Source organism: Carassius auratus, chromosome 11 (assembly GCF_003368295.1).
Source record: "Carassius auratus strain Wakin chromosome 11, ASM336829v1, whole genome shotgun sequence".
NCBI classification, from domain to species: domain Eukaryota; kingdom Metazoa; phylum Chordata; class Actinopteri; order Cypriniformes; family Cyprinidae; genus Carassius; species Carassius auratus.
Genome location: NC_039253.1, coordinates 16,309,923 through 16,323,778, shown reverse-complemented (window position 1 = coordinate 16,323,778; position 13,856 = coordinate 16,309,923). Strand labels below are relative to the sequence as shown.

Genomic DNA, 13,856 nt, shown 5'->3' with positions numbered 1-13,856 from the left:
GTTTATGTCTCACAATTAAGACATTATTCTCAGAACTGAGAGTTTATATATTGCAGTTGTAATTGTAATTGCAAGTCTATAACTTGCATCTCACAATTCTTCCTTTTTTCCCTCAGTTTAGATTCTGAAAATCTTGAAAAAATGTATGTATTATTTATGTTCTGCAACTCGCTCTCTCTTATAATCTTAAATGTATATCTGACTTTTTTTTCTCTTTGTTTAGAATTTAAATCTTGCATTCATTTTTTGGGACTTTTTATTTCAGAATTCAGATTTTGTATTTTTCTTCTTAGAATTGCCAGTTATGAACTCACAATAACGAGGTATAAACTCGCAATTCCTAAGTTAATGTCTTACAATTCTATGTTTATATCACACAATGCCCTTTCTTTCACAATGCTTCCACAGCATTCAGAGTTCAAATATTTTACTAATATTCATTTTCCCATGGCAATGCTTTATATCAATCTGTAGCTGAAACCAAAGCTGCGTTCATTTTGTATCACACCATAGATTCGCTCGCTTTTATTTCATGCAAACACAACTGCTGCCATCTTGTGTCTCTGTTATCAAGTGTAGAGAATCTTGAAGAAATTATGTAATTATACTGTAATTATTGTGGTAATAAATATACAAAAGCTGAAATCAATTTATGTCCACAAATGTATTTACTTGATGAAGAGACCATAAATGAGCATATGATGTAGCTCACTACCAATACCAACTTTTTTTTTTTTTACCTCAACCACAACCCATTCCTATCCAGCTATCCATTACAAACAATCTCTAACAATCTCTTTATTTCCCATGACACAAATACCTTTCCACTCTATCCACTCACTCATTCCATCTGGTGTTTAACAAATGCAACAAAGTGAACTGTCTTTATAAACAGCCAACTCTTCTTCACAACATAAATTCTTAATACTTCCAATTAGAGTGTGTATCACAAACATACAGTGTTAGATATTTATTAGCACCATTTTCCATACTGCTGAGACATTTTCTTGGCTTTCCCTTTGTGCCTGTGTTGTTATTGTCAAAAAAACATTGAATTTATAGTTGCTTTCCAGTAAAGTCTCATCCCCAAATTAAACACAAATGTAAAATAAATAAAGCAAATATTCATCACAAAGCCTGATTTCTTTTTAGAAGAGACGATGGCAAAATAACAATTGTGGTCATAAATATCTAGTTGGGATTTCTGTGAAAACGGGTTGGAATGTTTAACTGACAGACTTTTGGCTCAACACTATGGGTTTTGATAGCGGCTTATTCCATTTCCAACTGCCAAAACAAGATTAAGGCGTCAAACTTTTGTAATAAACATGCCTAATTTTGCTGTAATTAATTTAGTTTACCTCACAAGCTGCTGAAAAGAGCTTCTGTTGTAACTTAATACAGAGTAACCTTGTCTACCTCTGGGATTTGCACATTTGCAATGACATGTGAAAGAAAACCATCAGTTTTAGGAGGAAAGTGTGTCTCATATCTAAAGGCTGTTCTCTGTTAAACCCTGAAAAATATTGCTTTTTGGACCCTGCAAATAACACCTTAATAACAATTGCATTATAGATATTTGGCTTGTTTATCATTCACAGCACATTCACCTGAAGTGAGAGAACACAGTGTCAGAATACAATTATGAATGTACAAACTATACTGAAAAAAGTGATACGCACACAGAAAGAGTTTTAATTACAAATAAAGGTTTTAAATACATTCACTTTATTGCATGAGGGTACTTCTAAAGCAAGCACATTAAGTATTATTTTGTTTAATTTTTGCATAGCTCAAGCAATACCATTTTTTTTCTTTAAAATAGCATTAGTTACAGTAAATATGAAGACGTACAGTGTTTTGATTTATAAATATTTACAGACCAATGTGCTTATTTTGATTTACTATAGTTAATCCCACTTTATATGCTACATGTTTATTTTTTTTATTTTTTTATTAATTTTTTTAATCAAATATTAGACATCTCTGCTTTGACTGTCCAACTGAAACTTTGACCATTTTGTTGAATTACGTACAAAATAACACATAAAAATGACTTTTAAACAAGGCCTTCAAAAGGATGCTGCAAAGTTTCGGTCAATAAATTAAAAATATATCAGCCTCGATCAGCATCTCCATAATATATCAGATCAAAACTCTCTTTAATCATTTTACAAATGTAACCAATTAAACCTCATTATATATAGAAAAATATGCAATGCGTTGATCATGTTTTTCTCTTTCTCAAAAATAGATCTCTGTCTTTCCCGTCTGGGCTGTATTTGCTTAAAAGTGATGATGGCTAATCTACTTCTGTGGAACGTTATTCATTTTGTCAGATCTCATACTGTGTTTTAGCTTGATTCAGGGGTACAGCGTGATTTCTGTGACTTTTCTCGACTAATGAGAGTTTCGTCAAACTAATTCGAACAAAAAAGATCGTACACAAGCTGTGGACAGTGTTTAGTCAAGAAGTAGACCAAAAACAGACTAATTTCACGTAAAAAAAAAAAAACAAACAAAAAAACAGTAACATAAAAAAAGCACAGTATGGGCTAACAACTTGCATGGCATTTTAGAGGTTTAGGGGAAAGATCACCTCAAAGTACAAACCAGGAGATTTATATGGTTTGGCAAATTGTTCTTTACTTTACGACACATTATAATCAAGCTGCTTGATTACAGAGGTAATTACCAGTGATAGAAAAATAATCCAAAATATTGTTCCATATAATTCCATGTCAATCTCTATTTACACAAAAACTGTGCCACGGCAGAAAAGAAACAGCCAAATGAATATCCAAATGGGACAGCGATCCACAAATAAGGGCTTTGATATTCTGTTGGGGCAACAGGTTCCATAATTTAACGTCAGTATATACAGGCTGTGATGCAAGTTGCTGGCCTCGCATGAACACGCATTGTTTCAACAAGCAGACTTACAACTCTAAGGACACTTCCAATGGTTCGGCTTGCTCGTCGTATTAATCTAACACACACGCTCACAAGTATTTAGGTACCATTATTTGGTGACTACTGTCCTAGCAGTAAAAGCACTATGATGAGTCCACATGGCTTTGATGCAAAGATTAGAGTAATAGTCATATCAATATATATGCTTTCTTAATCTTTATAGATACACACGGTACTTTAAAGGCCTGACAATGGTTTGAGAGACTGCAACGTTGACGGGAAAAGGGTTCTCAAGCCCTATCGTGAAACTGGAGAGGATTGTGGGGAAAGAGGAGGCCAGGAGGAGTCACAGTGAGTCTGGCCTTAAAGAAGATGGAGGGGGAAGTGCCCAATGCCAAGTCTTCTTGCATCAACGTCATCCTTCGGATCAAGAGAACAACGGATTCATAGATTGTTCCAGATTCCTACTGAGTTCTGTTCGTAAATCCTCAGGGGTGGATTGCGGCTTGTGTTCTGAACACAAGATAGTTATCGTACCAGCGGTTCCGAATCTTTCTTTCTGATGACTTACAGATAAACTGAGCTTTGACAACTTTGCTGTAGTCCTTGGTCTGTTTTTTTCTTTTCTTCAACTTCCTCAAGCATGGCTATTTTCCTCTGGTCGCATCTCGATCTCCGTTACGCTCTTTCCAGTCCCAAACGTGCTTGTGTCTGCAGAATCCGCCCTGAGCAGCTGTACCTAGCGTTTGTAGTATGAATCTGTTGTATATTCTCCAGTCAGTAATGTGACCGAGAGTAGATATGAATCTGTTAACATCGTCCACTTCCTGGCTAGTTTGTAGCTTTTGTAATATGACTGCCATCCTCCGAAAACCAAGTCAAAACAGATGACAAATTGAATTACATAGTTCTGCCGTGGGTTACACACTCCGAATGAGGATTGCGAGGAGATGTGGAGGGAGATAACCTCGCTCGTGAACAGCCCTCTGCAAACATCCAAACATTTTGAAATATTTCTCTGCATGGTGTTGTGTAAATAATCGAAAGAAATACAATGTTTGGCGGAGGGAAACATATGTTCTTGGTGTTCAGTGTTTTTTTTCCCCAACTTTTCTTTGTCTGCTGGACACTCAGAAGGGTTCATCGTCAAATCTGACAGCTGCAAGAGCTTGAGCTGGGAAAACGGGAGAAGAACAAAGAGAAGAGGAGAACAAATGTATCATCAGAGACGGTCATATTTCTTATTTCTATTTAACACACAAAAAATTATTATAAGGTCCACACTATGCAAGAATGTGAATGCATCTAGAAATGTTTAAAGGGATAGTTCACACAAAAATGAAAATTCTGTCTTTAATTACTTCATTCCAAACCTCAGAATACAAATTAAGCTGATTTTGAGGATATCCGAGAGCTTTCTGACCCTGCATAGACAGCACTGAAACAATCACGTTCAAGGCCCACAAAGATAGTAAGGACTTCGCTAAAATAGTCCATGTGACATTAGTGGTTAAACCTTAAATTCATGAAGCTACGAAGATACTTTTTGTGCGCAAAGAAAACAAATATAATAGTTTCATTCAACAATTTTGTCAGTCTTCGACACGCGTTCACAAGACCACTTCTGCTTGTAAACAAGGCACAGCACATCCGTGTTCTGCGTCAGAACGCCAGCTCCTGTGTCAGCAGCACCACACACATGCTTCATGCTACTAGGGATAAGAAGAAATTGTTAGATTAGAAGAAAAAGTTATTTTGTTTTCTTTGGGCTCAGAAAGTACTCATAGCTTCAGGGGCACAAGATCCCGGCTCTATGCATAGGCAGTCCTAATATCTTAATTTGTGTTCTGAAGCTGAACGAAGGTCTTAGGTTTGGAATGACATGAGGGGGAGTAATTAATGACTGAATCTTCAAAAATTTCACCATTTACTTATGACATGTAGTTCCAAACTTAAATGAATTACTTTTTTCTGTATAACACACACACAATATATATACAGGGTCAGAGTGTCAAGGGGGTGAGTTACTAATTACAGCATGTTAATTTCTGGGTGAAGAAAATGCCTTATGTATCAGACTGCAATTGATAATGGAAAATGTGCCACCATCAAGGTGACGCTTTATTACACATGAGTGTGAATTATTTTCTTATATGGAATTTTTTTTCTGTCATAGAGAAGCAACAATTTGAAAAGAAGGACTTTGTCCCAGATGGCACTCTCAGTCATGTGCTCTGAACTTGGCCACACAGACTTCTGGGTAGTGGTGTGCTGGAAGGCCACATCAGTATGAGTCTGGCAAAAGGGTGTACTGAGAATGCAAAGCATTCATAATTGCTACCCACTTAAATATTTCAGAGCTTGAAATAACTAGAAAAATATAGCCTATATAGTTAACCTTAAGATGTTTATAAAAATAGCAACCTGAATAATATTATCTGGCTTAATGACACACTTTATAACCTACAGTATGTGAGTCTTTTGAACTCAAGAACTCAGGGGAAAAAAAATGGTTGCGCTTTTGCAATGCAAACTGCTAAACATTTGCATCTGTGTTTGTATACTTATGTCAAGTATGCTTCTGACTCCACAGTTAATAAGGTGAACAAATTTTACAACAGTTATTGGCATAATATGCATCTGGTTGCATCTGGTTTCTGTGTGAATATACTGTAGCAGGTGGAAATAGTCTTTAATGAACTGTTTATGAACCACAAGAGAAATTTAGAGTTTGTGAAGGTCCCCTATGATATGATCAACATGATCCATATGTGTAGTTTCTAACACCAGCAATGCCTTTTTAAAAATCTTGTCACATGGTTTTAATCATGGCTGAATTTATTTTTATTTTTTTGCCATGAGCTGATAGCAGATGTTCTGTTCATGTTTGTCTGTTTAGTCTCTTTGTTAAGAATTATACAGAATGAATGCCAGTCATCACATTTGTAAGAGCTGTTTGTGGAATAGCCACAAATATGCAGTTATTTAAGATCAAGAATTCGAACTTTTTTCTCCATATTGGCAAATTTTCTAGCAAAACAGGGTGCTGTAAAAGCATCAATGATCTGTCATTTTATTTCTTGCTCTACTATAAGTAAAATAAAGCGAGGGCAGTAATGAGCAGGACCAGAAAGAGAATTTGTGTAAGGAACAGGAAGTGAAAGGAAGGGGCGGGGATTGTTGTGCAGTGGGCGGGACTCACCTTCACACCTTCATGATGTGGGAGGAGTCAGAGTAGTCAGCAGAAGGGGGAGGGACCAGGCTGGTTTGGGAGGCAGGGGGACTGGGGAGGCACTGGGCTGCAATGCAGTGAAATTATGGGGGGAAAAAATGTCAAAAGAAAAAATATGCCATGAAGCAAATGAAATAGGAAGTGTGGGACAGAGAGGTAGCTATATATTGTATACTGTCCTCTCACAGAGCCACAAGGCAAATTTAATCCTTGCTAATTGGATTTTTGACTATCAAAAATATGGAATGAAATGAAAGAAACATATGAAGGAAAGTACAATGCATGATTTTAAAATTAGCATGATTTATTTATCTATCTATTTATTTAGCATTCTGGTTGTCCATAAATCTTAATCTAGAAACTAAGATCAAAGGCATGATGAATAAAAAAATATATATACTGTCCTTTTTAAAATCTCTATTTATACTGGTGTTTGTCCTCTCTGCCTTTGTCAATTTATATATGTGCTGATGTTTAAAATTTAGTGATAACAAACCTGAATATATTCAAAGTCATTAAACGGAGTAAAATCTCACTCTAGAGCAGATCCCCAGTGAATCTAGATGGAACTAGACAGTGTGCTTCAGTACCGAGGTCACACATCAGGATGTTATCTAAAAGCTTTATAAATGTGTTGTGAATTCTTAAACATATTGTGATAAAAATAATTAATATAATCATTTAATGACAAATCTAACAGTTCAACCAAGTCAAAAAACAACTCTAATTAAAGTGCAACCTCAGCACTGAAGTGTGGTGAAGTGTGCATTGAGGACATTGAGGAGCATGTGACATTGAAAGGGTATGAGGGTCAGACAGTGGTCAGACAGTTGGGGTCACAGCTCGCCCAGGCTCCTCAGGGCGGCAGGCTTCCTCACCGGAGAGCAGCCGGCTACGGCGGGAGGCCTCGGCAGCCAGAGCACAGGAAATCTCAATGCGTTTCTCCTGCTCCTGAAGGTGCTGATCTGGGTTACTGGTTCCCTCCACTGGCCCGTCCAACACCGGCACCACATTTTGCAGGCTGGAGACAGAAAGATAGGATATTAATATTCAATAAAAAAGATATATAACCTCAGACGCATTTAAAGTAATTTCTTCATGTATTGATTTCACCTAAGAGAAAATTTTGCCAAGGTTTATTCAGTGTTGTTCCAAACCAAACCTGTTTTCCAAAGAACACAAAACTAAACTTTTGGACTTTTATGGTGTTTTCTTATACTTGTGTTTTGACAGCTCAACCTCATTTTAGAAGTTTGACCGTCCCAAAGTTGTTCAGTAAGTATGGTATGGTTTATTGCATAACAACAAAGGGTTTGGACGGACAGAACAAAAACTAAATAAAGGGTACTCAGTGTGCAGTGGATGAAGGCATGATGTGCATCATACTTTGATTTGGCAATCAGTGTCTTGATTCTTTCAACTTTCTTCTGTTTCTCCTGCAGCTCTTCTGGGCTGAGTGGTGTACTGGGCTCAATGTCCAAGTATCGCTCAGGGATCAGGACTTTATCCGGCTTGGACAACTAGAGAAACAATGACACAAATGTCCTTGCATATCTTTCACATCAGCCATTATTAAACAAATGGACAATGTACAACAGAAACTGTCGTTCATTGTGCTGTGCTGCCATGTGACTTCTAACCTCTTTGTTGAGGTCCAGGTCATAGTGTTCCGGTTCCACCTGTCGTCGCAGACGAGCAATTTCCTGCCTGGGTGACTCCACACCTTCTCCCCTCACGGCCGCCTCGAGATCTTTAATATCCACCTCATCAGCCGTCACTCTCCTCCGCACCTGGATATCAGGAACAACAACTGGCTCAATGCTTGGCGTGACTTTTAATACACTGCAAAATGGTTTTATAGAATATTTTGCAGTTGTCTTACACCACTGAGAATTTAATACTTTTTCTTGTTTTAAGCATATACTTTATGGCACCCAATAAATTTATTCATTATTATATATTTAGAATATATCAACAATATATTCTGCTGTTTTGCTGCCATTTCAAGTTAAAGTTCAGATATTTTTACTAGATGATTTTTTGTTTTTTTGAGAAATGTGATGTGCCAGAATGATCATAAGAGTTTTAAGAATTCAATAATGTAATAAATCTTACCCTTACAAATAGTGGGGTTAAAGGGATGGTTCACCCAAAAATGAAAATTATGTATTAATGACTCACCCTCATGTCGTTCCAAACCCGTAAGACCTCTGTTTATCTTTGAACACAGTTTAAGATATTGTAGATTTAGTCCAAGAGCTCTCAGTCCCTCCATTGAAACTGTGTGTATGGTATACTGTCCATGTCCAGAAAGGTAATAAAAACATCTTCAAAGTAGTCCATGTGACATCAGAGGGTCAGTTAGAATTTTTTGAAGCATCGAAAATAAATTTTGGTCCAAAAATAGCAAAAACTATGACTTTATTCAGCATTGTCTTTTCTTCCGTGTCTATTGTGAGAGAGTTCAAAACGCTGCAGTTTAGTGATATCCGGTTCGCGAATGAATCACTCGATATAACCGGATCTTCTTGAACCAGTTCACCAAATCGAACTGAATCGTTTGAAACGGTTCGCATCTCCAATACGCATTAATCCACAAATGATTTAAAGCTGCAGTAGGGAACTTTTGACGCTCTAGTGGTTAGTAAACAGAACTGCTTGCGTCTTGCGGAAGAACATCGTAGCCGGAACTACTTCTCTGTTTATGTCTATGAAGAATCACAAAGGTACTGGGTTACTCCGCCGCGGTACCCCCGAAGCAATCTAAAATAGTCCGAATATAAAAACTTATTATAGGTGCACCCTAGTGATTCAGGACAAGCTAAAATCACCGTTTGGAAAATGGATTCATGGTGTACTCGCTTATTATATACATTTTTCTACATTTTGAACACAAACAAAGTTACGGACCGCAGCTCTGATTGGTTGTTTCTTACCGGGAGTGGTCAGTAACTGCAAATGGCAATAGGACCACTGGGAGGAGCCAGAGGAGCTTGATTTTTTTCAAAGATTATCTGTCTCATATTCTACTGTCAGGGCATAATGACAGGTTTAACAAATATGTAAAAAATATATATTTACAAAAGTTACCTACTGCAGCTTTAAGCTGTTAACTTTTTTAATGTGGCTGACACTCCCTCTGAGTTAAAACAAACCAATATCCCGGAGTAATTCATTTACTCAAACAGTACACGGACTGAACTGCTGTAGAAAACGATTCAGTTCAATTCGGTGAACTGGTTCAAGAAGATCCGGTTATTTCGAGTGATTAATTCGCGAACCAGATATCACTAAACTGCAGCGTTTTGAACTCTCTCACAATAGACACGGAAGATAAGACAATGCTGAATAAAGTCGTAGTTTTTGCTATTTTTGGACCAAAATGTATTTTCGATGCTTCAAAAAATTCTAACTGACCCTCTGATGTCATATGGACTACTTTGAAGATGTTTTTCTTACCTTTCTGGACATGGACATTATACCATACACACACATTCAATGGAGGGACTGAGAGCTCTCGGACTAAATCTACAATATCTTAAACTGTGTTCCGAAGATGAACGGAGGTCTTACGGGTCTGGAACGACGTGAGGGTGAGTCATTAATGACATAATTTTCATTTTTCTGTGAACTAATACTTTAAGAATTAAGGCAAGGCACAACAGGCAAACTGTAAATATTTTTACTGATAGATATCATCAGATTTTAACTAGGGTTGCGATGATTACGATTACCAGAGAAGAGAAGATGCGCAAATCCACATTCATTTTCAGCATTTCTTTGCGCATCTTCTCAGTTAACATTGGCTCTGTGTAGTAACAGCTGCTCTATGTTAAATCACGCACCTGATGGAATTTACCACTGATTAGAGAACCGGCTTTACTGAGGAGATGCGCATAACGATCGGACAAATCATGTATTTTGGAAGCTAAAAATCCCAAAATCGTAGTTGTTTTGCTGGTAGTGTTTTACCTGTAGTGTCTCAAAACTAAGAAGTAGAGGTAAATAAGGTGAACTGATAACCAGCCAGACTTAGAGTAACTCGCTAATACAAGAAATCACTCTTTCAGTTCAGAAAAAAAGGTGTTTAACAGTATGATACTAACCACTTTGTAGTTAGTAGAAGATTTGCCATCAATGTTGTGATTGCTGGAAAGGTTGAGGCTGCGCCTCTTGTCTCTGACGGAGCTACTCTGGTTTCTTCGTATCCTCTCAATCTGTTCCTCCACACTCATTTTAGACTTTACCTCTGCTGGGAACACCGCACTCTTTGGCCTCTCCTGGGACATATATCCAACACTATTACATGCTGCATTTATAAAAGATTACCAATAATGCCACCTAGTCCTACACATACTGAATCTGAACCCATAATTTGAATCTGTTACTCATTTACATTGATTAAAACTAATGGTACTGGTTATATTTTATAGTTCTTCATATTTTCTCATAAAACGTGGAACTACTATTGGAGACATAAACAATTTACTAGCCCAGATTCAACTTACTCTGGAAATGTGACCATTGGACACCTTCCCATTTCTTCGTTGGACGCCATCAGAATTGTTCTTGGTCCTGGGTGGAACAATTCCAACTGCAAGGAAAAAGTCAATAAACTTAGTTATTTTTCTAAACTTCGTTTTTTTAGGCAGGCAACATTGCAAGGCAATACAATCGAGTTTTCTGAGTTCTGTTGTCCATATTATAACCATAATATTTTCAGATTATAATTAACTTCATATGCTCAGGAAAGATTAAGAAAAATGTAAGCCCTTTTTTTTCTTCGTACCTTTATTCTGGTTGGATTCTGTATCAAAATCGCTGATCTTTTCTCCTTGTGAGTTGTAGTTGTGCTGGAACAGAGCATAGCAAATGTAAACCCTAGTAAAAATATCCTAAAGGAATGTACAGGATTGCTAATGGGATTTCTGTCATAATTAAAACCAGCCATCCCACCATATCCTGACGGGATAAAAAAAAATCTATATGAATCTTAATCTTACTTGATTCTTAATCTGATCCATTCTTATTGGTTTCATATTATTGTGTATTTGTATTAAATGCCTTTAGCAATCCCATATCTATATTTTTTGAAGGAAACCATTTATCCAAAAAAAAAACAAAAAAACAAAAACAGTCAGCATGGGGCACAGTGGGGGCTTATAAAGGTTGCTTAACATCGTGATGAATCGCAGCCTGTAAATGCATGAGGTTGTTGAGGCAAATATGACTATAAATAAAAGCAATGGAAGCACTTTTACACATGACAGCGTGCTGTCACCAGCTTGAATAAATGCAACACTAGCACAAACAAAAGCAAGCTCAATTAAAACAGGTACTAAGGACAGAAATGGGGCAACTACACAAGTGTGTAAATGAGGAAACTTGATCTGTCTACCACACACACACACACGGTGGAGGGAGAATGGGAACCGTTGGAAGACAAGCTACTCTATCTGACTTATTTATATTAATATTTGCTATATCTTACAACAGATGTTATATTGTGATGGCGTTTAGTTTGAGATTAAGTAACATATGATAAAATCATAAATAGGCAAATGCAAACATGAAGTGAAATGGTGAAATGGAAAGAAAGGGAAGTAATGAAGTTAATAAGTCCAGGTGAAAGGTAAAAATGATCATGGCATGACGTTCTCGTAGTGCGGGCCGCCTCTCTGAGGTACCTTTCTGCTGCGGAATTCTTCGTGGTCCTTGTGGCCTTCCTGATGGATGCCTGAATGGGGGCCCATGCTGCGCAGCCAGGCATTGCTGTCTGAGGGCAGGGGAGGAACGGAGGGGGGGAAGGACTGGGAGGACTCCAGGGGCTGGTAAGATTTAGGAAGTGGAGGTCGAGGAGGACCAACCTCCTGTTAGAGGAAGGCAAGAGAAAAGAAAAAACAGGAAGTTGGGCAGAGAGAGTGAAATAAATGGATAGGGAAAGAAAGAAAGACAGGGAGGAGGAGAGAAGAGAAAGGATCGAGAAGCGGAGAGAGAGCTGTGCATCACTAAGCCAGGTGGCGGGCGGAGAGAATCATGGGAAGCATATAGGCATGGATTCCTCACCACAACCACTAATAAACACTGACCTGCACACGACCCACACATGTACTTTGCGGTTTTGGCAAATCTCTGCTAGCAAAGGCAACTGTGAGCTGGGTTAAAAGGCTTAGGCCATCAGTTTTAATACGGAAATTCTGGAAATGTGCAGTTCAGTCAGGAGCTGATACTTTTAAATAAACACCATGTGCTACAAACCAGAAACGGAGTAAAACTGGGTAAATTTTGGTAGTGTTTCACTGTGGGAGTGGGTCACCTATGAGTACTAACAAACACACACAACCAAGCATTAATAAGAGTGCCTACAACTAAATAACAAACAAAACAAACAAAAAACTGAATCATACACCCAGAAAACAGGTATTAGACAGAAATAATCTATGAATCCCATTTCAGGTCATTTAATCAACTTTCCAGTTAGATTTATTCAAATCCCGGTTGAGCTTATTGTGCGTTATCTTATGCTAACAAGCCAATAGAGTGCAACAGCAGCCAGCAATTTTCTTAATTATTTCGTTCATAGGAATTTTTAAAAAGTGTTTGCTTAGGAGTTATAAGCCATGAAACATACCAAAGAGCTACAAGGTGAATCAAAAGATTACAAACTTTGATTTGAAGGGTAAAATAATTTAAAATTCAGACAAAAGACAAAGGTGCTAGACTGTCTACTTAACAGCCTTAACAGCCACCCCAAAATGAACATTTTGTCATTAATCACTTACCCCACTTATTATGAGCTGAACGCAGACAGAGTATGCTCTTCTGAGTCATCCGCCCCACAAGGTTGCACTGTTTTCTTTCAAATCAAAGCATAAATATACGTATAAAATTGTATCCTTCTGGGGCAGATGGCTCAGAAGAGCATACGCTTGCTTTGTTCAGCTTTTAAAAAAAGTAGAGAGCAACAGAGGAGGGGGATTGTTGAATAAAGTCGTTATTTTTGCTTTATTTGTGTACAAAAAGTATTCTAGTTGCTTCACAATGTTACGGTTGAACCACTGATGGCAGATGGACTATTCTGACAACGTCATTCATACTTTTCTGAACTTTGACAGTGTAACTTATTTGGCAGTCTATGGGACAGTCACAAGCCTCCCGGTTTTCCTCCAAAATATCTTAAATTGCGTTCCGAAGATGAACAAAGCTTTTACGGGTTAGGAATGAAATTGGGGTAATTGATTAATGACAACATTTTAATTTTGGGGTGAAGTATCCCTTTAATGAGGGGAAAGAACCACAGTCCTATGAAGCATTGTAAAGCACATAATCAAACTGAAAATGAAGAAAATATATTAAACTACTGATTTAAATATTCTTACTATGCATATAGAAATAGCATATTTCTACATTTACATTTATTTCAAAATTATGCCAACAAATATTTGAATATTTTGAGAGTGTAGGGAGACTGACTCCCATTATTATATAATTTGCAGTGATTTATGGAAGAGCAGGTGCTTAGGCTGCAGTTTATTTATTATTTTATTTTTTTGCAATTCTCCAATTTATGACAATTTCTCTTCAGAATCATGGTCAATGAAGTATTTTACCAGGAATTCCACTGTTAAACATGATTATTTACAAAATAATCTGAATTAATGCAGGCTGATGATTTAAATGTATGTAACATCAATTAACATCCTTGAAACTC

General features: G+C 37.3%; 1 protein-coding gene across 11 annotated transcripts in view; it reads right to left on the bottom strand.

The window, feature by feature from the left end:
- Positions 1 to 1,677: 1,677 nt before the first annotated feature.
- The window catches only part of LOC113111208 (pleckstrin homology domain-containing family A member 6-like), an 88,511-nt gene continuing 76,332 nt past the window's right edge, over positions 1,678 to 13,856 (bottom strand). For 9 of the 11 annotated variants that reach the window (XM_026275761.1, XM_026275762.1, XM_026275757.1 and 6 more), the window contains 9 exons: positions 11,833 to 12,015; positions 10,935 to 10,998; positions 10,654 to 10,739; positions 10,252 to 10,425; positions 7,786 to 7,935; positions 7,532 to 7,665; positions 7,024 to 7,166; positions 6,116 to 6,212; positions 1,711 to 4,087 (listed from right to left, as the gene is read on the bottom strand). In XM_026275761.1, coding sequence (XP_026131546.1) covers positions 6,118 to 6,212; positions 7,024 to 7,166; positions 7,532 to 7,665; positions 7,786 to 7,935; positions 10,252 to 10,425; positions 10,654 to 10,739; positions 10,935 to 10,998; positions 11,833 to 12,015 — 1,029 coding nt within the window. In that variant the 3' untranslated portion in view covers positions 1,711 to 4,087; positions 6,116 to 6,117. Of the gene's footprint in view, positions 4,088 to 6,115; positions 6,213 to 7,023; positions 7,167 to 7,531; positions 7,666 to 7,785; positions 7,936 to 10,251; positions 10,426 to 10,653; positions 10,740 to 10,934; positions 10,999 to 11,832; positions 12,016 to 13,856 lie in introns of all 11 variants that reach the window. The other 2 variants (XM_026275759.1, XM_026275763.1) reach the window with 2 other exon arrangements.